At 41.1% G+C, this 25,701-nt stretch overlaps 1 protein-coding gene across 3 annotated transcripts; it reads right to left on the bottom strand.

The window, feature by feature from the left end:
- Window positions 1-539: 539 nt before the first annotated feature.
- On the bottom strand, window positions 540-21,096 carry RAB4A (RAB4A, member RAS oncogene family). Of its 3 annotated transcripts, XM_004935486.5 has the most exons (9): window positions 20,988-21,096; window positions 15,114-15,137; window positions 12,554-12,634; window positions 11,904-12,018; window positions 10,906-10,968; window positions 8,694-8,848; window positions 7,697-7,792; window positions 5,288-5,448; window positions 540-3,935 (listed from the first exon to the last, which is right to left on the bottom strand). In XM_004935486.5, the coding sequence occupies exons 1-8, from the start codon at window positions 21,016-21,018 to the stop codon at window positions 5,333-5,335; spliced, it is 681 nt and encodes a 226-aa protein (XP_004935543.1). In that variant the 5' UTR covers window positions 21,019-21,096; the 3' UTR covers window positions 540-3,935; window positions 5,288-5,332. The 3 variants fall into 3 exon arrangements, with proteins under 3 accessions (XP_004935543.1, XP_040553512.1, XP_419573.1); XM_040697578.2 differs by lacking the exon at window positions 15,114-15,137 and having other exon boundaries at window positions 10,906-10,992; window positions 11,278-12,018; window positions 16,383-21,096; XM_419573.8 differs by lacking the exon at window positions 15,114-15,137.
- Between the last annotated feature and the right edge of the window lie 4,605 nt (window positions 21,097-25,701).

Genomic DNA, 25,701 nt, shown 5'->3' with positions numbered 1-25,701 from the left:
TCTAAGAGCAAACATAGGATTCAGTTGTACATACATCTTCTCTTGCTTTTAAAAAAGACTTCTCACTTCTGAATTCCAGGAGCTCTAGACACTTCACTGCTGAAGTCATTAGAGCAGGAAGACAGACAAGGAAGCTAAGTACCAGGTAACTGCATGTAGCTTCACAGCCCTGACCTCCTTCAGGATGTGCTATACTGAAGGAGATTCCCTACTGAAAACACACCTTGCAGTTGCTTCCTCTCTAACATGGGGTGGGAGAAGAGTGTACCAGAGTGGGGGGCCTTCCTGTGCACTTGGAGGCCTGAGGGAAGCTGCTGCCAGAGGGGACAGTGACTTCCTTGTTCTCTGTTAATGGGACATGCACTATAGCAGTGCTCCAGTCTCCTACCTGCTGGTGCTTTCTCAGCCAAATACCAACTCTGCTATAAATTTAGCTGAAATATTCTTTTTCCAGAATATTTGATAGTTTTTCTTGGGGACTTAATTTATAGTACAAATAATATAGTAGTACAAATAAATAGAATATGCTGTACCACCCCTAGAAAAATCAAGAAAGATTCTTTATTTCTTGTTAGATACAAGCATGAAATGTAGTAGTATAGGCCAGTAGCCTCACTGAAAGGCAAAACAGATTTTTAATAAGACATTTAGGTCTTCTAAAGGACTGGAAGAGTTGAAGCTCTACATTCAGTAAATGCTAGGATGTGGCTGCCTGGGATTAGTTCACATAAAATTAAGCCATTTTGCTTTGGTAAATTAATTTTACACTAAAAATCATATATAGTCTAACATATCACTTAATATTTTCATGAGCTAGGTTTGTTAAAGCTTGAGATTGATTCCACAGCTGTTATGGGCATAATGGTTATTTTTGGAAATAAATAATCTGAGGACAACTAGTAAACACTGTAGCTTATAGTATTGCTTCCCACAGTATTGCCCTCTGGAGTTGCTACTTTAGAAAGCGTCTTTTTAAAATGTCAGTGAGATGCAGCATAGGGGTGCAAGGCTACAAAACAAGTACATTAACCTGGCTAAGTTGCACTAAGATACTAGGAACATATAGTTAAAGAAATAGTAAAAACACATCAACTCTGAGTATAATGCAAGTATTTTTTTTCCTTCCTCCTGGGAAGGAGACAGCATAAGACAAGTTGTTACCAAACAATGAAACTGTGCTTACTGCTGCTTAACCACAGATAGAACCTCTGTATAAACAGAGGGCCAATTTGTATAGAAAGGGAAAAGGAATAGAAAATGCATTTTTTTTAGAAGTCAGGAAAAACCAACCAGCCTGCAAAGTCCCTAAGCTTTCTTTCATCAGTGGACTATTCAGAAGCAACGGAACTAAATAACCACTCCCCTTATTCTTCAAACTGCTGTCACAATAATAAAAGTAAGTTTTAATCAAGTGCCAGCCCCACTTCAACCATTTTAACAGTGACAGAGGGGTAGTCACAGCTAATAAGTGCTCAGCTTTCACTTTATCACTGTACCAAGAAATCTGATTAGATGAATGGGAAATGCATTCCTCTACTACTTTTTCCAGCATTTCAGTAATGGTTTGGTGTTTCAGAACTGATACATTCCCCTTCACTCCACCACTCTGGCTAAAATGCAGAACATCACAGTCAAACAACAGGCCATTGGGACTGGTAGAGAAGCTAACTGCATCCAACCTCTACTACAGGGGACTGCTTTTGGTAACTCCATCTGGTTTTGGAGTAGTGTAAGCCAAATTAAGTTGTTATGAGTGACAGGTAAGATTTACTTGGAGTGCTTTCTCTTACATTCTTGTAAACACAGAATTAAAAGATGCCTCAAAAACCACCTTTTTTATCAAGAAGAGAATATGCCTTAGGAAGACTTATTAGTTATGCAACCAATCTAAATCCTAAATAAAACAGAGGACACAGCAGAGAGCTGTAACAAGACTTTGGACTCCACCGTCTTTTAAAAACTTACTGTGTACTCGAAGAGTCTAGGGTTACTTTCATTATTTAGTATTTTTATTTCCGAGATGGCCAAGGTATGTAGTTTTGAGATAAACATCCATTTGAACCAAAAATGGCAGGACAATTATTTTTTCTCCACACGATTCTAATTCCATGAAAGACAGAATACCTCCTTCTCTGTAGCATCCTTGGTTTGCTTGTGTGCTTTAACTGCCCTCTGAATCACAGCAGAAGTTCAGGTTTCTGATTTAGTTTCTAAACATGCATCTGACAGGTGTCCCTTAAATAAAAAATACTCATATATAGAAAATAAAGCATGTTTGTCCTTGGCATTTCCATACTGTGTTCTGATGAGATTAAACTATTTTCTGTGTTCATTTGCATTTCCAAAAAGACAACCAATTTCCAGTTATGTAAAGAGCTAAGTAAAAACATCACTAGCAACTGAAATATCATTTCCCTCCTGACACCAGTTTGAGTTCAGATACCTCCAGAAACACCTTCCACAGCTCCTTATCTGGCAACATCAAAGCCACATCTCTCACCTGATCAATTGTCATGACACTGTAAAAATGATACACGCTACTCATGGTTCTGTCCTCGTGCTTAAGCCCTCTGCCAGTCTTTTCTGGCTCCAGCTGAGCAATGACAACAAGATTCCTAACCCTTCACCCCATACCTCCTCCCTGCCATATAAAAAAAGGCAGAAGGGAAGTATGAATTGTTTTTTTTTCTTTTTTTAAACACAGCACTAAGGCTGAAGTTTCCCCCTGATGAGTTTCACAGGAAGAAAGAACTACATCAGCAGCATTTATTTTTTTCTTCCTTCATGAAAGTCTCCTGGAAGCAATGGAAACAGCGTTACATACCACATTTTCCCCAGAAGTTCAAAAGGTAGGGCTCCAGCAAGACAGACTCTTCAGTTCCTGATTTTGAAGTCTAACTTTACCATCCATGTTCTTAACTGTGCTTTATAAATGTTTAAGATACCAGTATTCTAAATCATATACTTGGGCTACTGTAGAAGAACCCACCTGGGTTCAGCTTGAACCTCACAAGGCATGCTTCAGCAGAAGCTATTATTTTCCACAGGTGATTGTTTAGTTAGCAATCAGAGGTTAACAGAACTCCTACTGCGATAGGTTTCCAGAAGGCCACGCCCCAACACTAGAATTACAAAACACACAGAAGATGCGCAATTCTGTTGACATATACATACTATCTTCATGACACCGGTGCTATACAAAACATCAGAACCAAGAAAAATTCCAAGATCCACATCAGTTGACAGCCATTGGAGAGACTTAAAGTATGTTTTCCTGAACTTTTACAGTTTGATAAAAGAGCTTCAAAAGATCATATATAAGAATTGTGATAAAACAGGTGAACTTCAATAAAAATGACTGCTCCAACTTGATGTATTACCCAAACTAAGCAACCAAAACTAACCCCATGTTGAGAACCGGTCATGTAAACGCCTTGTCAGAACGTGGCAAAAGAAATGGAGGGAAGAGAGACAGCCATCCCTCACTGACACTGCCAGTGCTTTTATAATTCATGGCATAAATATAAACTATTATGCAACAAACATGACAAAGCCTACTTCAGTTAACTTTTAGTTTCTACGATAAAAAAATAAAATATTAAACTGTTGTAGTGCAACGTTCTATCATCATATATATATCATGCTTTGTAAATTTACTGTTACATTATTTACAGTATATAGTAACGCCTCCAACTATAGGTGAAATAAAAATAGGTAATGGAAAATGTTTACATACAGGTATCACTTGAACAACTTCCCACTGAGTTAGCAGGTTCGCTTTGCAGGCTTGTGCCTCATGGGCATTCCTGCTCCATACCACACGGTGCACCTCTCTGCCAGCAGTGCTCTGCTCTGTCTGTACACAGCGGAAAGATGGTTTTCAAAACTGCACAGCTTTCAAGCTTTATTTCTTCAAACACCATTTGCACGGACAGCTGAAAAATACACGAGAACTCCATTGTTTATTTACATCTGATCAATCTCAGAAATTCAACTTCTGACATAAAGACCAATGAACACTCACAGCTGTAGAGCTATATATAATCGGACTAAATGAATGCCCCTTTATAGCAGTTTCTCAGTTGAAGAAAGCTACTGTATGGGAGGGAAAAAAAAGGGAGGAAAGCAGTTCAAGGATTCTTATGCATTATTTAAAATTCTGAGCTTTAATTGGGAGCTACGCTCCTGGAACAGAGAACAAAATATGAGAACATATAATTGAATGCTGCTTTATTTAACATTTTGTCAAGCTTCTGCTGGCAGTTTGAATAATGCTGGTGGACATGGCCCAAACCGATAAAAATGAATACAGGAAAAGAAGATGTAATAACTATACTTCCAGTAATAGTTTCATTTGATGTTGCAGCCCTCAAGTTAGAAAAGTAAGACTGAACGATGCTAGAATAACTTAACTACACAGCAATTTCTTAATTACCTTCCTTAGTGACTGAGGAGGAAGGGCTGTCCTAGCAGCCATATGCATGCTGCAGAGATAGATAATATCCCTGAATACTGAAACATATTTAAGAACAACTCTTTACAAGAAAGGCTAACTGTTAAGCTCTTCTTGGGATCAGGTTTTACAACTTTCAGCCCTCTTCCCTCGTTATGCTGAAGTGAGGAATAGATTATTCCTTTCCTCTGTTGAGCATCTTCAGGACACTACCCCTACTCCACAGGCCGCAGTAGCCCAAGAAGAGATGCTGCAGATAACAACGCTGCCTAAGCAGCAAATATAGCTGTTCTCCAGTTGATGTTTCTGCTCGAGGTAGACGGGAATCAGAATCACTCTGGGCTGGTTTTAGGTGAGGGAAAGATGTCAGTGGAAGTTTGAAATCCAGTATTATCTCTCATTTCTCAGTCTCAATCTTGAAATTTTGTATTTTCAAAAAAAATACTACATAAAAGTTTTGGACAAGATAGGGCCCCATACATTTTGTAAATTCTCATTTCTACTAACATTTGTTCATTATACTATGGAAACGATCCATTTTTTCCCTAGAGTACATTAGGTAACTATTTGAACTATGATGCATTTCAGATACACAGAATTCCAAAGCGTTATCCACAGTATTACTCAGTAAAAATTCATCAGTACTTCAGCAGGAGCACTATTTGTGCTTTGATGGACAGACAGTAGAAGTACAAAAACAAACAACAAAGAAATTAACTCTACCGTGCATTATTTCATTAGATTCCACGGTGCTTTGTAGGCTTGTGAAAAAGCCAAGCACTTGATACAGCACATTTCTCAAACATGGTAAATCCAAGACTTCTGTAATCTTACCTTCTGTATCTAAAGTGAATATGTTGGATGTTGTGTTTTGCTTCTTTAACACCCACATTCCTGAGCACTTTGTGCTTGTGCTCTTCGTGGTGATCTCAGCTGTCTCAAGGCAGCATCTCCATACTGAATACCTGAGCCCATTCTTTCTGGATCTAATTCTCCTGAAAAGGAAACAAAACGGTCACAGGAGATAGATTGCTTACAAATAATACATTCCAATTTAAACAACAGTGTCAGAAACAAATATGTAATGACATTCTTCTCTGGTTATGGAGAGATCTATTCCAATTCTGTTTATTTTTAGGCAACTCCAAAACTGTACCATTTTATCCTGTGATTTCAGCTGTGGGTCCTTAATCATAATGACGAAGCAGGTCACTGCTGAGCTAGGCTGCAACAGTAGGTGTTTTTGCACTAACTACTTCTTAAAAAGGAAATGCCTAAAATGTGTTCTGCAAACACCGCTTCATGTTAAAGACACACGCTTTCAGATTCTAATATGTAAGGAAAGAAGCACTGTAAATACACCAAGGCAAACAAAAATGGATCTGACTGAGAGTAAGATTCCACAAAGCACTGCCCAAGAGGAAATGGCATCTCCTCCTTCTGTGAGTTAGGAGGTGACACCATGGCGAGCATGACACCAGCTTGAGGCTAGGGCTACAATTCAGAAAATACCTTGGGCAACCTAGAGGAGCAGTACAGCGGGAACTTGTGAAATTCAACAACTACACACACAGAGCCTTTTACCTGTGACAGAACAAGCCCAAGCACTGGTACAGGCTGGGGACCAGCTGGTTAGGTAGCAACTCTGCAAGAAAAAGAACTGGGGATCCTAATAGATAAAGTGACCACGAGACACAGCATGCACTTGTGACAAAGGATAAATAACACACAGGGCTTTTACAGCATGAGCGTGGCCAGCAGGTTGATGGAAGTGATTATTTTGCTCTACCTGGCACATTCAAAGCCACACAGAATCATCCAGAACATCTAGAACCCTGTGTCCAGTTTTGCATTCCCCAGTAACAAAGGATGAACTGGCAAGAGTACAGGAAAAGACTGCTGCGACAGTTGCAGGCTGAAGCTCAGGATGTTCAAAAAGAAGCTAAGGGAGCTGTGTTCGTTTAGCCTGGAAGAGAGAAGGCTAAGAGGGATTCTATATGCACGATTGCAGGGTCTGAAGGGTGTAAAGACTAGAACCAGACTGCACTCAGAAATACAAATAAAAGGAGAAGAGGTAAGAGACACAGCCTGCACAAGGGCAATTTCTGAACACAGGAGGGAAATGAAGATTTCACTGTACGCTTCAGTCAGCACTGAGACACACTGTCCAAAGGGGCTGAGGAACCTCCAGTCTCAGAGCATCTCACAGTGTGCCTCGATAAGCTCAGGGCAGCCTGCTTTCACTTTGAAGCTGAAACTAAAACAGGATGCTGGACCAGAGACCTCCAGTGGTTCTCTGCAGGCTCAGTTTTTTCATGATTCAGTGCATGACTGCTGACAGAAGGGAGAGGACAAGCAGAAATAAGTCCTGCTTCCTGTAAGCTGTTATGGTAATGCCTCTTGATATCAATTACGGGAATACAGGATTGTGACTAACTAGCCATATGCTGCTTTTCATTGCTGGTGGTGGTTTTTGCTTTCCTTTTTTATTTTGTTGTGTTTTTTGTCATTTGTTTGCTTTGTTTAAAATGAAGGGGGTTGTTTGGCACTGATTTTGATGCAACAACGAGGAAATTCCTATGAAAATATTGTACTGTGTTCTGTCCTTTTTTTTTGGCATTCAAAATTAGTAAGATAGCAAACAAATAGAAAATGAGAGAAAAATCAGAATAACAGATAGGCTCCAGTGTGTTATGTGTCACTAGAGCTAATTCCTGTCAGAAGCTTGCCCACTTGCATTGAAAAGCTTCTGCCATATTTCTAGATCTGCAGAAAGAAAAATGACTTCAACTGAGGCCAGGAAGGTCACATCAGAGAAATAGAGTTGCTAGGAAATGTCCCTGGTATTTTGTATTAAGTGTTCGAGTTCTCTTGACCATACTGCCTGAAGTATATGAGAGGCAGAATTAAAAGTTATGCCCTCACACCAAGTTCTTCTTCTGCTTTGCTACAGCTGTCTAATGTCAGTCTTCACAGCTGTATGCACATAATCCACAGAACACACAACCTACACGCTGAGCTCCCTATTAAGGTAAATGCTGTACGTCCACAAACCATCTCCCCCCTTTTTAGGTATACAGATCTTACCTGAACGTTCATTCCTGTTAAAACATATGGCTATAAAACAAATGGGTTGTATTACCACAACTGGATAACTTTACCACAACTGTTGAAACTTAAACCCGTACTTTAAGTTTCTAGGAAAAAAAGTGTTAAAGTAATATAATATTAATTTCTGTTTACCTGATTCAATTTTATTGAGTATTTTTCTTGCACACTGTACAAAGGCCTCTTCAACATTTTCCCCCGTTAGTGCACTTGTTTCCAAGAACATCAGCTCTGCATTGGACACCAGAAAAACAATCTCAAAGCAAGCCTGGAATATCTGATACAGTAATTCCAGCATGAAAATTAATAGGAATGTTTTTTCTTAGACTTGTTGAGAGCTACCCTCCAATAGCGTGGTCCTGAAACAGTTATTTTACGAAAGCAAAACTTCTAGACACACAAAAAACTTCCTCTAAAACTTATAGAAATGTAAAAACTGAGAATCTAAACAGGATAACCGTGTGCAAAACAGCACATGAAATGCTTCATGTAGGTTCCTGTTAACAGAAAGCTATATGCAAAAGGAAAGCTAGCAACAATAGTAAAATACATGGTAGAAAAGACCCAACAATCAATTCATAAAACTGAAAACAGACTTCACTGATAGTAGGACTGCAGCACAAAGGTCAGATTGGCTTCAGCTGCCACAGAAATAAGCCTCCAAAAGACTGAAAAATTTTGGGCATTGCAGATCAGCCTTTTGGATCCACAACATACACTGAACTTTGCTTACCACGAGTCAAACGTACTGCTTTCAACCGCAGCAAACCCCATTCGATCTTGTCTACAATCTAGAAAGCCTGCAAGATGCTAAAAACCAGGAAACCTTACTCTGTATTTTCTCTCCAGCTCCTTGGTTGCAAAGTAACAAGAGAAGTCCTATTAGATACTCTAAGGGATACGACACCACGTAGAAGATATTCTTTAAGTAGCAGCTATGACTGGAAGAATCACCAATGGTGGGACACATAGTACATGCAGTTCTTATTACAGGCACTGTCCTCATGTCTCTCTCAGAAAAGAGAATAGGTACAGTGGACCATCAAAGTATTCCCTAGCAGCACAAAAAAAAAAAAACCTTTTAAGCACTAAATATCTTTCAGTGTTACATGAAATTTTTTTTACTACTTACCATTTTCTTGTGCAAACCGGGATGCTTCTAGAAAGGTTACTTCACGATCTGCATCAAGATCTTTTTTGTTTCCACACAGTATTATCACAATATTTTGACTTGCTAACATTCTTGCATCCGTCAGCCAATTAGTGAGCGCATTGTAGGTCTCTCGGCTGCAATGAGAAAAACCTATGTTAGAAAACACTCATTTCTAGCAAGCAGATCACTGAACTGAAACTTCTGAAGGCAAATCTACATTACTGGCAAGCCACAAGACTGTACTAGTCAGGCAAGTCACATACACATCTCCTTGACAGCAGCAGTGAACTGGGGAGAGTATCAAGTTCCTTCAAGAAACAAGAAGTGCAAAAGTTCAAAACCAAATCAATCACAACCAATCCCAGACATTTTTTTTTCAGCAGCCTTTCTCTCTGAAGTCAAGAAACATACTGTGTAGTCTGCTGCTGGAGCCTATAGAAAGCAGTGCCTCGCAGCTCACTTCTCTTAGTGTTCGTGAATGTTCTGCTCCACCACTGTGTTATTTCCTTTCATTAGATAGACATTCTGATTAATAAATGATCATCTAGACACCAGGACCCATGAGCTGAAACACATGAAATCCCAGTTGCAGCTCCAAAGCTCTTCGAAGGTGAGATCTCTTCTGAAGTGTCACTAAGATGTTCTGGAGCAGCGATCCCAGATGAAAGGGGAACCCATGATTAAACACACATATAGCTCACGGTGCATTTGGCTACACGTAGCCTTTGAGTAGTAGCTCACTTCTTATTAATGCAAAAAAAAACCCACAGGTTGGAAGTCACAAACAAGATATTCTGTTAATGTGAAAAGCTAAAATTTGAAGTGCTAATCTAGTTTCAGCCTTCTGTGCATGAAATTTAGGGATAGCAATGAGTTACTAATATGGAATTCAATAATTAAGTTCCAGATGGTATTATAACAATTAACTACAATTATGGAGAACTATGGGCCTGAAGTATCACATTTGTTTTAAAAACAACAACATCACAGGTGTTTATCCTGCTCTTCAGTAGTCATTACAGTGGTGGGCAGAGCTAAAGCCATCAAGAAGACTGACTGACAAACAAACCCAGCTGACCTTAAGCACAAACACTGATTTTGAAGAGTGCTCAGGGGAAAACAGTACTACAGTACACTCACAGGAAAAAAAGCAACACATCCAGTGAGTCATCATTAACCAACATGAAGCTTATCTGACAAGCATTAGCCTATCGTGGCCAGGAAAAAAAAAAAAGCAGAAGCGTGCAATGGTAAGGTATTTTATTGGCTGCCTACAACATTAAAGCAAACAAAAAACCCACAACAAACAAATGAGGTTAAAATATTTTTGGGCTATAGTTAAAGAACACATGGGTAAAGCTGGCTTCTCCAGACGATGACCTGTTACACCAGCACACTAATAAGCAGTCTCCACAGAAGAGCACTACCTTGGTTACAAGTGGCTTAAGTCTGCTCTAAATTTCTGTTGCATACCATCAGTGTCAGATTATTTGTTTTGAAGGATACGAAACTGAGAAACACAGATCAGGTCAGAGGTTTGTTTATCTCTTCGGAAAACCACAAATGCAAAATATACTTCAAGAACATAGTAGCAAGACATGCAGTGATCTTTTCTCAGTTTATTCAGTTCCTAACAGCTGCTGCTTACAGAATTTCTGAGCCACTGGCTGCACGTAGTCCAGCATGGTTACACCTCCTGGTGGGCCAATTCCTACATATCTGTCTAACCCTCCGAGCCTGTGCATGTTCATGGCTTTCATAATCATAGAATCACAGAACGGCCTGGGTTGAAAAGGACCACAATGATCATCTGGTTTCAACCCCCCTGCTGTGCTGCAGGGTCACCAACCACCACACCAGGCTGCCCAGAGCCACATCCAGCCTGGCCTTGAATGCCTCAAGAGATGGGGCATCCATAACCTCCTTGGGCAACCTGCTACAGTGTGTCACCACCCTCTGGGTGAAAAACTTCCTCCTAATATCTAACCTAAACCTTCCCTGTCTCAGTTTAAAATAATATCTCATGTAAGCAAGTTCCAAGGCTTAGATATGCACTAGAACAGTAATACTTTTGGTATTTCTTTTCTTCCCGTCTGTTCTCTGTTCAAGGATTAGATACATGGGAGGGAATCTATTTATTCATTAATTGCTTCTGACAGCCAATAAACCAAAGAGGGGCTAGTTTTCTTACCTGGTTATATCATAGACAAGTAAAGCACCTGCAGCACCTCTATAGTAACTTCTTGTTACAGACCTGAAATAGAATTGACAGATACACATTTTTGTTGTATATTTTGTTTAAAGTCTAGGTTTCATGTCTACTGTATTATATAAACAAAACATAAATTATCTTTTTTTATAAAAAAAGAAAAAAGTGATTTTAACCACAATGCAGCAGCAAAAACTTAAAACTAGGCTTTTGACAGATGGCAATTTTTCAGTGAATGCAGTCATACAATGATTTCTAAAAGTCTATTTTGACCCATATCCTGCTGAAGGTACATTTAAAAATATGGCCCAACACAGAACTGGGAGCTGGTGGTGGTAACCGTGGCATGAAAACTGAGCAATTAACTTATCTTTCATCAGTAAAGGGTGAGTGAAGTAAATGCCAGTGAACAACTTAAGCCTCCTGAGAAACGGGGCAAAGAACACAAAGCATTCTCCAAAAGGTAGAAGATGAATTAAAAACAGACTGCTAAGTATGCTAAGTTTGATCAGTCTTCAGAAGCAAGGGATCAGACAGATTATAAAAAGCATCTGGAGAAGAGAGTCTGCAAGTCGGTAAATGCATTCAACTTAATGGAACACCATTAGCGTGAGCCTCTAGAACAAGCTCCTCACAATGTCAGAGTATCCAGCCAACAGACTGGAGACATCTTACTACATACCACTGCCTGGCTTTGTGTGGCAGAGGACAAGTATGTGGACTGCGGTCCATCCCCCAGACCTTCACCACTGCACTCACCTCTGTTAACCACTGGTAGCTCTCTGTACTCTGCAAACAAGCAGAACAGACCCTCCAAGCCAATAAAAAACTGGTGAGAGATCATGTTTGATGGCAAATATACTCAAACACAACTTCTTTGCCAAATTTGATAAATGCCTGCTTTTAAGCAGGAATACCCAACATCCAAAGTGATGATTTAACAAGAAACAACATTTTAATTAAATGGCTGAAAAGGGTACCTGAATCTCTCTTGTCCTGCTGTATCCCATATCTGTAATTTCACATATTTACCACCAACATTTATGATCTTTGAACCAAATTCCACTCCTATGGTATGGTTTGAATCATCTTTAACTAGGAAGAAAGAAAGAAAGAAAGAAAAGACTTATTTGGAGAATATTTTGGGTGAATAAGTAGTTTTCCACGAACTCCAACTTAGGTATGATAAAAACTCTCCAGCGTTCAAATTGCAAACTACTTCCTGAACAAACAAAATCAGCGCTGCCGTTGCCATCGTGCAGAAAAAAAGCATTTCTTACAAGTTTTGAACATCCCACTGAAATAAAAATTATTACTAGAATGGCCTGTCTTAATCAAACTATTACGCACTCCCACTAATGAATGGAAAGACAACGTTTTCTTCAATTTTGTTTCCTAATACTGCATGGCAGTTTAAAATAAAAGGAAAAGCAGAGCACAGAATGCCAGTCTTTCCCATGAATATGCAAAATATGTTTCTTTTTTAATGTTAAGACGCTACTGCACTTATTCTCGGCAATAGGTTTCTTGATTATACATCATAATCTCAGAGCTCCTTCTCAATAGAATTACACTTTGGCTGAGGAAGAGAACCCTTTAGGGAACGCTTGCTGTGCTCACGTATACTTACACTTCTTTTCAATAAATTGGTGTAGTAAACAGGATTTTCCAGTCCCAGCATTTCCTATGACCAAGAACTTAAACAGGAAATCTGAAGATAAAAAAAATTGGTAACTTTTAGTGATGTTTGAAAGTGAGAGCGAAGAACGTTACTTGTTTATGGAAATACAAGAATGACAACAGGCGATGAAGATGATGGGATCAGAAGGCATCTGGCTGACTTTTCTACCAGCAACCTGCTTTATGGTTAAATTAGCTATTAGCTACAGTCAGTACAAATGCCCTCTTTTAACAACATCAACTCAAACAAACAAAACCCAGCAGACCTTTTAATACTTGTATAATCTGCAACAAGTAGAATGTGTTTTCCACAAATTTACAGGCAAGAAATTATCTTTATTCTGGGATCACTGCTTCTGTGTTTCTTTTGTATGGCAAATTAAAGAAGTTACTTCTGGCACTTTACCTGCTTAGGTGCCATTTACATCAGCGTTCATTTGACAATGCAAGTACTCAAAATCTCCTTTGTTTTGTTACATACAGCACTTTGATATCACCTTTCCAGTTTTGCTAAAGGCTGAAGAAAGCTTCCTCATCTTATCACTCTCAAACATTTGCATTGATAAACTATGATAAGAATATTTACAATTACTTTCCCAACTATTTATTTTTCCACCAACAGCATTCTTTTTACAGTCATCTTTACAGCTTTACTGCATCATTTCCATCATAAACACAGTAGGTCTCCAGAAGACAACAGATAAGCATGCAATGAAAAGGATTAAGCTAGCAATACAAACAAAAATAAAAACCCAGCATTAATTTCATTAACACTGCCCAAAGCTCTCAAATGCGTTACAGTAAATACCGGCTCATGGGATGGCAGAATAAAAACAAGAAGATACCAAGTAAGTCAAAGCACTGATTCATTACTTCACCAGAATTCTGTTTGAACCTCTGGCTTTATAAGTTGAATTTAACATGCACAAAGAAGTCTGCCCAATCACTTTCTTTCATGCAGGAATTATAGCATCACAGAATCCCACAGTGACAGGGATTGGAAGGGACCTCAGAAGATCACCAAGCCCAATCACCCTGCTGTAGCACAAACACCAATCATAGAATGGCTCAGGTTGGAAGGGACATTTAGGATCATGTAGTTCCAACCCCCTGCTACAGGCAGGGACACCTCCCTCTAGACCAGGTTGCTCAAGATTCTATGATTCTATGAAAATTTAAGTAAGAGCATCTTACATTCTTATTCATGATAAGCAGTTTCCCACTGTTGAAAATTCAATAGCAAAAGTGAGGGCTATGAATCCTAGGAACGTCCAACATTCTTTGCTTTCAGTTGTCCTTCAGATGTCATTATCTTTAAAATGAAGTATTATTTTTACACGTCACCTTTACATGAATTTTTTGTTTCAAACACTGTAACAAACTTTGGAATGGACTCTATTCTGAAAGATTGCCTTTTTTCACTCACAAATATAATCACTGACACTCTCTAGACATTCTGTTCCCAACTCCTCTCATTCTTCACACCCCCACGCAGCCGTTTGTGCTTTTTAGACCGAGAAAAGAGATTTTGGTTCAGGCTGTGAAACATTGCCTATTATCTCCTGTAAAGAAGGACCCTTTTTACGTCGTTTCAACTGCAAAACACACTGAGGCTCAGAATATTTCATTCTTCAGACTATCAAATCTTCACCGTTAGCATGAAATGGATGTAAATCATGAATAACCCCAAAGTGTTTGCTTAAGATAAAAATCCTCTCTGAAAGGCTCTCTTTTATGGACTAGTGAGCTACTCTGTGCACCTTCCCATATGTTTAACCAAGGTGGGTGTGTGTAATCTCACCGGTTTTATCACTTCCAGAGAGTTCCTCAAAAAGCAAAATGTTCTGAGACATCTGCAACGACAATACTGTAGTTTTGTCTCTGCAGCTTTTCCCAAAATAAATGTGAAACCCAGTTAAAACTGCTTCTCCTACATGGTTGCTAAATGCAGCTTGCCAGAATTTCCTGTCAAAAACAACTACAAAAATAAATCAAATATACCTTTCTTACTTTCCCCCCCATGGGCTACTCATACAATTTAACAGCTACCTTCTAACTACAACAGGAGACGCATCATATCAACGCTCTATTCCTACACTAATTTCTCCATCACTTTGGGCCCTGGTTGTTAAATGTGGTTGAATAAAGGCATATTTTACAATCCACGTCGAGCAGCCCATTTAACAAGCTGCTCCATTCTGTGTGGCCAGGCTGCTGGCCAGCAAGAAATTCTGAGACAATGGTGTCACTGTCAGGCACTGATAGGGAACAGACTGAGAACAGCAGTGTCTTTTTCCTGAGGTGCTTTGATTTGAGGCGCCTCATATTTTGCTCTGAGGGCAAGAGTGGTAATGGAGATTTCATATTAATCCCTTTAAATTGATACCGTAACAGCACTTTGCAGGTAGACTCCTAATTCACATTAAGATTCTATGGTGCCAGGCAACTTTAAGTGGGAATCTTTTCTATGGATACATATTTGGATAGATGATTATTCGTTATCTGCTTACCTGGTAGGCAAAAAATGCTTCCATCTGCCAAAAAAAACAAACAAGTTTGCTAAGGTGAAACTTGAAACTGCAGTTTCATACAGTAACCACGTGAATTGTAAGGAAGTCTGTTTTAAGCACTCATAGAATGGAAACACCCAAAGTTTCTATAAAAATGAAAACCTTTTTGCATTGGGGAAAGCAGCAGTCTCTCAGAGCATGCAAACTCGTGGAGCAAGGAAAGTAACGCTTTGCAGTCATGTTCGCAATGCACGTCTATCTCTTGAAATGACTTCACGTGAATTGCTCAAAAGAGCACAAGGCTCTCAATTCAGCTTATGTTAACAGTTTATCCAGAAGCATCAGACAACACGTTTGAGGAAACGTGGAATACCGTGTACATTTAATCACCGCAAAACAAGGACAGGAAAAGGCATCTGCCAACACCGAAAGTCACAAACACCCATATTTATTGAGCTGATGTGCTGGGCTATGAACCTAGAAACACTCTCAAGGAAGAAATGTAGTAGGTAAGAAGAGAGAGAACAGTTTCTCAGTTTACTATTCCAGAATGTATTTCTTATGGTGTCATTTTGCACGATAACGGCAACCGTTATTGGTAACATTTTTCTAACTTCCTCACTGCTTGAGTCTGGAGAAAAAATATCTTCTCTTTCAACTGTATGGACATCTAAGAAAATTTAGCTCAGAAACTGAATGAGACGGGCTGAAAGAAGCCACGTGCCCAAACTGCAACCTTATTTTGTACTCGGGAAAAGATTCCATGTATTAATTCCTTGCAATTTCACTGAACGCAACTCATGCTGGCATTTGTACTACTGCTTAGTTGTTCCAGCTTTTCTTTTTGAACAACTCTCCCAGAGGAGTTAACTCACTTCATAGTTTTGGTGTGGCTTTCCCCCCCCCCCCCCCCTCCAACTGACAAAGAAGCTCTGAGCTCCAACATTCCAGTTAGCCACTAAGGCTGTCACCCTAGAGAAGTTTTTCTTATGAACTCTGTTGTTCCTCCTTCGTTGGGAAGCTGAAAAGGAACATCATTCCAGTGTTAAAAATGCTTGCTATCATTCTGGCCACTAAAAAGATTTGGAAAAGTTAAAGTACTTTGCATGTAAATAATGTCTTTATATAGAGAAAGGATTGAAAATGAAAATTAAACACTATGCCAAAAGGAAAAAGGGCTACAAGACATGCAGTGGAGAAAGCATAAAGAGATTAAAGACAGCATACCATGGCTTTTTAAGAAAATAAGACATCAAAGAATCAACTTACTCCCTTCAGTAAGCTACATGCATCAGCTGGTCCCACACTGGGTAGGGGTTATGTGGAGCAATGCAGTGGGACCAATCCCTGTTCTCCAGCACAGGTGAAAAGCAATCAGTAACACTGTGGCTCCACCCCAAAGAGGCACCAGCAGCTGAAGTGCTGTGTGCAGGGGGAGGAAAGGGCTGAGGGGGAAGGAGAAGGGAGACAGTCTTGGGCTTTGACTCAACTACCATGGTAGATCAAAACCAGATGGTTGGTGTGGAAACCACCCCAGGACATCCAACCCCATCCTCTGCCTGAAATTGATTCCAGCAGAGGGAAAAATTGAACAGCTTCCGAACCACTGCAGCTCAGTCTTTAAAATGTAACATGAATTGAAATTGTTTTCTGTATTCTTCTTAATACAGAAGGGGGGAAAAAAAATACCAGATTATATTCTCTTTCATAGATCAGTCTTCTACCAAATCCTCGATAAAGAGTAGAACATACATTCACTAGTTTCCAAAGGGTCAGCACTATCTCATTCATGTCATTAATAACAAAACCAACCTTCCTGGTAGTCAGATATCTTTTATTTTGTAGAAGTCTGCATAAGGGGTGAGTGCTCTGAAGCAATCCTATTGGCAATAAGATGCCTCTAAATGAGAGAAAAGAACGGCTCTCTCTCTCTTTACTCCTTTCTCTAGCAATAGCAATTAAGATGATCAACAGGTAGAACAGATAAACTTGGCTCTATCCCAATCTGCATAAAGACTGCTTAGAAGGAGGAAGCCTTGCTTCCTGTTGAACAAAAAAGCCATGTCCTCTAGGCAATAAAAGAAACTCTGAAATAAACTCAAGACCAAGGCGATAAATGAAAACACATTTGCTAAGTATATATGGGGAGCAGGGAAGGCAGGACTGGGAGAAAAGCATGAACCAAATTACGTAGACCAAGAAGAAATGCATTTCAGTGGACGGACAGCTTATGCATTCTGAGAACAGACTGACAGACTCACGACCAGACTGGTGGTAGCAGATACTCAGGGAGAAAAGAGAGGTAGGAGGGACTGAAGAGATTTGAGTGAGATCTACCATTTTCTCAAAAGAAGCCCAATCTTCTACCCTTGTACCGTTTATAACCCAAAGGTTGTTTTGCATTTATCTGTTAAGGGTAAGCCATTTGACAAATCAGCCCAGATTTACCATAACGTGAAAAATGCATGCATTTTGCACCGGGAAGCAGGACGGATTCTGCACATGTCCCATAGTAACTATCTACGTACAGAAGACACTACATCACAGAAAACATGAGTTACTCACTGCTAAGGTAAGAGATTTGTTTTCACTGTTACAAACGGCATATTCTAGATTTATTTTTTTTAGATTGTGTTGGATCATTGTACTGTGGTTGTACTACAGTAGAAGTCCCAGCTTGTTCCAGTTTACATCTCAACTGAGTACCAGCAGACTCATATTACCACTCCAAACAGAGCTGAAGGCTTGGAGAGAATGGAAAAGTACATGCTGAAGGACAACATCCCAAACGCTATTTCTATTAATTATTCATTTTATCATAATATTGCTTCCTAGAGCAAACTGAGTCATCACACTCCCATGCTAACAACACTACAGAGAAGAGAGAGTACTATTCTGGTGATACATTTGCAGTGAACTATCATTGGATGTTTGTATGGTGAAACTTAAGACTTAGAAGACTTTTTTTTCCCCAGTAAAATCAAGTAGATTTATAACAGTTGTGTGATGCAGCCATTACAATTTGAACAAGCATTATCAGTCCATTTCACTATCTGCTGTAGAAACTGGCACTCAAGTTCTACAGGTCTCCAGCTCTTGATGAGCCACCAGTAGTAATGTCAAGCAAGCAAAATGTTGCAGATCAAATTAAATTCACACTCATATCTAATCCATTTACAAATACTCATTCCCTATTGCTACAAGTATTATAATTGGTGGGCGATGGGTTCAAGGCTTGGAAAAATGGCAGTTTCCATCCACCTCCCACCTTACTCAAGAACAGGTGTATGCTCAAAGATCATTCAGACGCATGAAGATACTCCAAGGAGCCTGGAAAACATCGAGCCTAAAGCCTCAGAAAAATATTAATCAAACAGAAACAGTGAAAGTCAACTCACGAAGAAAACTTTTTGTTTTGCTTTGTTTTTTAAGGACAACTGGCAACAGTAAGAGAAAGGAGAAGCACCCTTAATTGTGGGATTGTAATTTCTACTGCAGGTAATTGACAATATTGCTATTAAACAGGAAGCCTTGTAAGGATCTTCCAGAAATAATGGAATTGAGCAAAGTTACTACAGTTTCCAAAAAGCAACATGACTGGTTATGGTAAAGCAGTTTCATTAAGCAGAGAAATATTTCTTGGGAAAAAAAGAGAAATAACCCCCATCCCTAACATTAGGAATTCCCAAGTAATTCCGAGAAAGCTCAAAGGCTTGCCAAATATTTCTAATACCCAAATGTATCCTGAAAAGGAAGAGGTCGCCTGAGAAAGTTTCTTCTAAACAGCTTTTGGAAAAATACAGTCTATAGTCTGAAAAATACAGAGCCAAAACATTATCATAATTAGAAGAAGCGAAGTACAAGTGCAACGTGTAGCTATTCTGCAGTTAACAAGAAAATAAAAAGAGAGAAATACCACATTTACATGTAGCTAGCACTGACAGCTAGCAAACAGACTACAGTGTCTCGTAATTTCTAATAGACAATCAATGCACAGTCCTCAAAATAACAGCAACCCAACCAAAACTGTTAAAACTGATACGAACCCCTAGCTGAGCCATGGCAGCTAACATCAAAAAGACTAGGAACTTTTAATGGCAAGAATGAAGGCAATTTGCCCTGTGCTGTTTTATGCAAATGTGTTTTATCCTTCCATCAATTAGGAATATGCAACCATGAGTGAAATCATGAAGAAGGGAGATGGAGATAAGCGTCACACTGTTCCAGCAGAAGAGCTAAGGTCATCAAGTACAACTGGCCATCAAGTAGAACTCAAAGAACAAGAAGGCCTTTCACAGAACAGACAGCTTACGTGGGGAGCTCCCTGCCAACAAGAATTTGCGTTCAAGAAAAGACTGGGCAAGTTCATTGAAGAAAAAGCTGCCGAGAATTTCTTGAGAGAAACTATAGTTGGCTCTGAGAACTATTAATATTAAGATAGTTAGAGGTTGAAGAATATTAGGGAAAGCATCCCATACACTTGCCCTGCTCTCATCCTCTTTCCAACAGGACCAACAACACCAACAGGACACTGCAAAATTAGATACTGGTTACTCCTGTGGCCAGAGATCACACAACCATTGTTAACATCTATGTCATGCCATAACTTGATTTATATTTTTTCCATCTACTTTAAATCCTGATACTTGTGTACTCCAGCTCAGAATATCTATAGCTTAACTGTGTACAAAAAGAAGAAACATTGGAACTCAGAAAAAAAATACACCAAAGAAAAAAATGGACAAAAGGAATAACCCACGACAACTGCAAAACTTCAGTGTTAAGGCCATAGTTTCCAGGACACCAAACCAATCAGAAAGTATCAATGGTGGATTGCAATTACTATTCTGCATCACTGGAACAAGGCAAAAAATGCCTGAAGTGTACTTGTTTAAGATGAAGTCATCTATATGATGCTGCTGCTTGTAATAGCAAGCAGGCTCAAGAGCACGGCTAGAATACTTTCCACCTTCTCTGGTTGCTGATTGGAGACCACCAATTCCACCACAAGCATAGCAGAACCGATGCCAGCTCCTGATCACGTGAATTCAGACTATGAGAAGTTGGTCCAAACTCCTATGTAGTAGAAGGCACGCCTCTAGTCCAGCTTCTGCCCGAGGTTTACACACTTCAAGCCCGGAAAAAAGAAGCAGGGTCCCAATGCTTACACTTCAAGGGCTGCCCCGTGCTCTTGCCTCACTTTGCCCTACAGTTCCGTGCCCTCGCTGTACACCAAAGCATTGACCACTGTGTGAAAAAACATCTTAACCACTGGCAGAAACTGAAAGCAAACAGGCTTGCGCAGCAGAAGCCATCAGTTAACATACCGATAAGAACTCCTGCTGGCGGCACCAGCCTCTCTCACAGCCAGCAGAGGTGTTGCACCTCACCGTACTGCAACTATGGAAGCTAGCTATTTCCCAGGACTGCGCTCTCCCAACAACGAGACGCACGTCCAAGTCGGAGCTGCTGCTGAGGACAGAGGAGACGGAGGAACACACCCACCACACCGCGTTCGAGGCAGCTCTCACCCACCCTAGTGCCCTGGCACGGGGGCCCTGCAGCCTCTACGTGTGAGAGCACTGCTGTTCTGCAAGATGTCACCGGCCGTGCTACGCAAAGGGGCGGAAAGCCAAGGCGATCCAAGCGCGCTCAGCCGGCTCGAGCAAAGTTAGGGCAAAGAGGCACGCAGGCTACCGCTGCGGGCCAACACCAGCCCTGCCCGCCTACGGAGCCGTCGCTTTACCCCCAGCCTCCTCCTCCGGGCTGCCGTTCCCCTGACGGGGGCCGGGCTCCCGCTCTACGCAGGGCCGCACCCGCTACCCCCCGCTCCCCGTCACGGTCCGTTCGCACAGCCCCACCCCCGGCTCCTACCGTAGGTCTCGGACATGGCAGCCTGCGACATTTCGCGAGTAGCAAACCTCCCTCACTCGCTCCGCTCCCGCGCCGTGCCCGGGAAGGGAGCTACCGGGCGGAGACTCCCAGCACCGAGCGCACACCCCCCTCCGCCTCACCGCCGCCCCACCTCACCTCGCCCCGCCCCACCCCTGGCCCCGGCCGCCACGGCCGCCGCTGCGCATGCGCGCTCCGCTCCCACCCCTCGGCACGGCGCAGGCGCGCTGAGCCTGTTGTGTTCTGCTCGGAGGCGGCCCTTCTCCGCGGTGTCTTCTGTAATGCTGGTGCCCGAGACGTACACTGGGGCAGCGCGAGTTGATGGAGAGGGCAATTCTTTTCCTCTCAAGTGTCTCACAACAGTCCTTAATAAGGCGCTGAGACCCCAGGCAGCGCTCCCTTGTGCCCCTCTGTCCGCAGCCTTCCCTCCCATCCCCTTACATCTTCTTGGCATTCTAACTTCCCAGTCCTCCTGCCTCGCTATTGCCTCCCAGCCTGTAAGGAAACAGAACTGGGCCTTGAAGCTTGGCCTAGCAGCACGCACGTATTCAAAGATAAGTGCCAACAGCAACAGAAATAAACCAAAACACAGAACCACAGTTGGTTAACGCAGAAGTAGACAGATTTTGCCTGATTCCTGAAACATGTTGTGCTATATCAGTAAGAGGACATGCAGATCTAGCCATCTTGCGCTGTACATACAGTACTCTAGGCTAAATGACAAATTAGTCTTGTCTGATCAAAACAGGCTTACCTATATGGAAGTTATATTTGATTAATGTCACACTCCTCTGCCTCCAGCCACTCCCAATTAGCTAACATGCACGTACTGATAAAATGCATCGGAAGTATATAGCCTTCTGTAAGCACCCTGTTAGTAAGAGTGAAGAAAAAGATGGGTGTTGGAAGAAAGGAAAGTAAGTAAGAAAGGCTGTAAAGGAAAAACAGAGCTGCTGATGGAGTCGCCGTCCTTGGAGGTGTCCAAGAACCGTGTAGATGTGGCACTGGGGGACATGGTTAGTGGGCACGGTGGGAAGGGTTGGTGGTTTGACTAGATAATCTTAGTAGTCTCTTCCAACCTTAATGATTCTATGATTTTGAAAAGGAGAGGCGAAAAGGATTGGGTCTTACAGCATTTCTACTTTGAAGAGGAAATTGAGAACAAAGTAAAATTCACAAATAATGAGTGCTTGCACTAGGTTGGAGAAAATATTGCTGGCATCTGAGGGGTTTGAGAATATAGGCTACTGTATGTTAATAAAAATCTTAGTTCTGAGTAATCGAAAAATAAATAGCTACCACTGGCCTCACTGGTGTCCATCTGTAGTCTGAGAATGAAGAAAGCTGAAAGCCAAATGTTTCATTTGTCTTCTGGCTCATGTAAAGACAGAGACATCATGTCAAACTGTGTCTGCAGATCAGACATTTAAACACTATCATTTATTCCCCAAATTAGTTTCACTACAATTATTGTGCCTGCAATTGGCTGTGGCTGTAAAATTGCTGCCCCAAAAGGCCACGTTGATGTTACTTTAAAAATGATAATCTGGTTTTTTAGAGTTTTTACTAACCAGAGTATCAGAATATTAGTATCTGATACCCTAGAAGCAGAAGAGGACTACAAGATCTCCTCAGATGCAGACTCAGGATGGAGGATTCTGCAAAAGCTCTTTCCTCCAAATGAAAACAACCTGACCTCTGGGACTCGGCAGATATGGAATTAGCTTTTAATGCCTTAGCATTGCAATTGTCTAGATCCCTTTCCCTATTGCAGGGAAACAAAATTCAGCCTGAAGCGGAGCCATATTTTGGATTCACCTTCACAGAGTGCTCAGTCATCCAACGTTCATCCTGTGAAGTGGGCCTGCAGGGCCCTTTTGCCATGGCTCCAAAGACATGCGTATAATGTGGCACTTAGGGACATGGTTTAGTGAGTGTGATGGAGACAGATTAACAGTAGGACCTGATAATCTTAGATGTCTTTTCTTAATGGTTTTAGGATTCTGATAGATGTGGGAGTGATAGGACATGTCTTGGTTTAGTCTGAAGGTGGCACTGCAAGGCCATTTGTGAAAGGCACTGCAGTAGTGCAATGCTTCATATATGTTTTCTTGACCAGTTATGGTTGCATAGCATGCAGTCTTACCTGGAGAGGTTCAGGTAAAATCAGGAGTAAAGTCCTTGTAGTAAAGGAGTAAAGGAGTAAAGTCCTTGCTTTCCTGCTGTTTATGTGATAGATATGGAAAGCAACCCAGTGTATGTAGAAGCTGCAGGCTTCAAATAGATTTGAAGTGGTCTTGAATTTGGTTCCAATAAACCAAGTGAAATATGGAGACTGGTGATTGATTCTCTGAGACACCTCAGAGATTTACATGTACTCGGTGTCATTGGCCAGCTGACTTCATCTGAAACAACTGACATCATCTGAATACTGTCATCTTCAACTTCCACTGAAACTGCCCTCAACCTATGAATGTGGTTGTCAATTAATGTAATTGCAGTTATTCATGGAAATGTATGGGCTAAATGTTTCTAAAGTCATGGGCTAGTTCCTCAGCTGTTAGCCTGGAGTGGATGAAGGTGCTGAAGAAGGTGAGGCTTCAGGTGCTGTGATTGAACTCCTTTTTTGTGGCCCAGGGTAAACTTTCCCAAGACCAAATGATTCCCACAAGCTATACTGCTGAACTGGCAACTGGTGAAGGCCAGAGTCCAGCATGCTGTGTGCTAGTGACCTTCTGTTCCTTTTCATCATGCTGTCTTCACCAGTGGCAGGGAGAAGGCAGCCACACTGTGCAGTTTAGGGGAACTCAGGATTCCTGAACAATCACCAGGAGCTGGGATAAGCTCATTTTCAGATAAATCTATACTATAACGCAGAAGTACAAATTTGCTCTAATGTGGGATGGGGTACTGTTTCTTTTCATCTTGCAGAACCTTATATAATATTTTTAAAGGTTTTGTTCAGAGAGACATGCTAATGGATTTTAAAGTAGATCAGTATATAGGCCACAGATTTTGAAAACACCGATTTAATTTTTCAAGATCTGTGTAAATAGAGTGATGAGGCCTAAATATTTATCTCAGGAGAAAATGAAGAGAACAGAAGTTTGGGTCTTTATACAATTATATTACACATTTACGTTGTCTGGAACACAGTTTGTATGAAATTCCCTGTATTTTATGAAGTTAGCCTCATGGTGTCACTGATTAACTGCTCTGCTGGTGAAATATAGTGGCGATGGGATGTAGTAGGCTGCATTTGTTCACTTTTACTGCCATTATATTTGAAGTAGAAGGTTTGCTAACAGGTTATTCAGAAAGACTTGAGGCCACACAGGTATTCCTGCTCCTCTTGAGCCCAAAGTGGTTCTCTACTCTGGAGAACTCGCATGCAGTGGAAGCATTGCTCATTTGGGTCCTGCTTCTCGAGTGAATATCCTCAAGCATGCAAAATGCTGGTCTTGATTCAGTTCTACCGCTTCAGATGCTTGAATGCATCATGGGAAAGTATCGAGGCACACTTTGCACATAGGTATCATCTGTCATCTGCATGGTTCAACTGGATGGCTCATCAGGTCTAGGTCAGTGTGAGCTGTACATTTGAGGAAGAATTTGCTGTGTCATACCCCATGTTTCAGACAACCAAGCAGCGGAGGCATGACCTCATGCTCCCAAGGCTCTGGTTCCCATACTGCTGAATCAAGGACCTGTCCAAAATGTACCACAGTGCCCATGCCTGCTGCAGCTATCCAGCTGATCCATAGCCCATGGAGGTGCTCCTATATCCCCTCTTCAGATGTAGTGTAAGCACACACCACTTATCTGGGCACCATCCATCATCAGTGCGGAATTAGAGGCACTATAGAGAGTGCCTCAGCACAGGTATCTTCACGAGCCATCTGATAACTAAATAAATCTCCTTCTCTCCATTGGTTCTGTCACAGAGGGAGCACAATTCATGCTTGGATGATGCTTGGATGAAAAACTAAATTTTGAGTACCTCAAGACACATTTTATTGTGCTAAACTTCCTCTCTGAGCTGTTACATATTTTTAAACGTGCAGTCTTCAGTGACTGCCTCGTCTCTGAAAGTAGCTTTCTTTCAATAATCCAAAAAATCTGTGAAGCTCCTGATTTATGTTTGTTCTGTTGTGTACACAGATGTGGCTGAGGGGACACAAACCGGTAGCGCTGAGCTGTGCTCAATGACTGGCAAGAGTCCCCTGGTCGTCAGATGCTGCAGTTTTCAGCTGCAGTGTTGCTGCAATCACTTGCAGTTGCATTCAACTTTTTCCTAATAGTGCTGTCGCTCTGAATGTGGTGGTATCATGTAGTCACAAAGCTGGGTAAGTGAAGGGGCCAAAGGATACACTGCGTGTCTGCCAGGGCAGTAAGAACATCACAGCAGTTAGAGGAGAAGAGAGCTATGCATGGGGGAATGGCTTTAGGGCTAACATCTTGCTATGGTTTTGCATGAGCCTGGAGATGTGATCTGTGCCAAGATGTTTTGAGAAGTCTGTAGTGCAGTGTTAAGTCTTTAGCCACTAATGATGTGCTACATTTTCCTGAAGCCACAGAATATTTCTGTCTTAAAAGCCTTAAGTCTAGCATTTTTTAACTTGCAAAACATTTTGTGACAGAAAATCTCTTGTAACTCATTACCTCTTTGGAATAATTTATTTTTTTCCTTTTCAAA

Source organism: Gallus gallus, chromosome 3 (assembly GCF_016699485.2).
Source record: "Gallus gallus isolate bGalGal1 chromosome 3, bGalGal1.mat.broiler.GRCg7b, whole genome shotgun sequence".
Classification (NCBI taxonomy): domain Eukaryota; kingdom Metazoa; phylum Chordata; class Aves; order Galliformes; family Phasianidae; genus Gallus; species Gallus gallus.
This window is presented reverse-complemented; position numbering and strand designations above follow the sequence as displayed.

Bases quoted from the DNA above. Each gene is read 5' to 3' on its own strand.
- RAB4A (XM_004935486.5), bottom strand. From the start codon at position 21,018: ATGTCGCAGGCTGCCATGTCCGAGACCTACG. The intron at 12,019-12,553 runs GTAAGTATACGT...CTTTCTTCCTAG, and splicing joins CCAATTTATTGAAAAGAAGT to TTAAAGATGATTCAAACCAT. The intron at 5,449-7,696 runs GTAAACAGAAAT...TTTCCTTTTCAG, and splicing joins ACTCAATAAAATTGAATCAG to GAGAATTAGATCCAGAAAGA.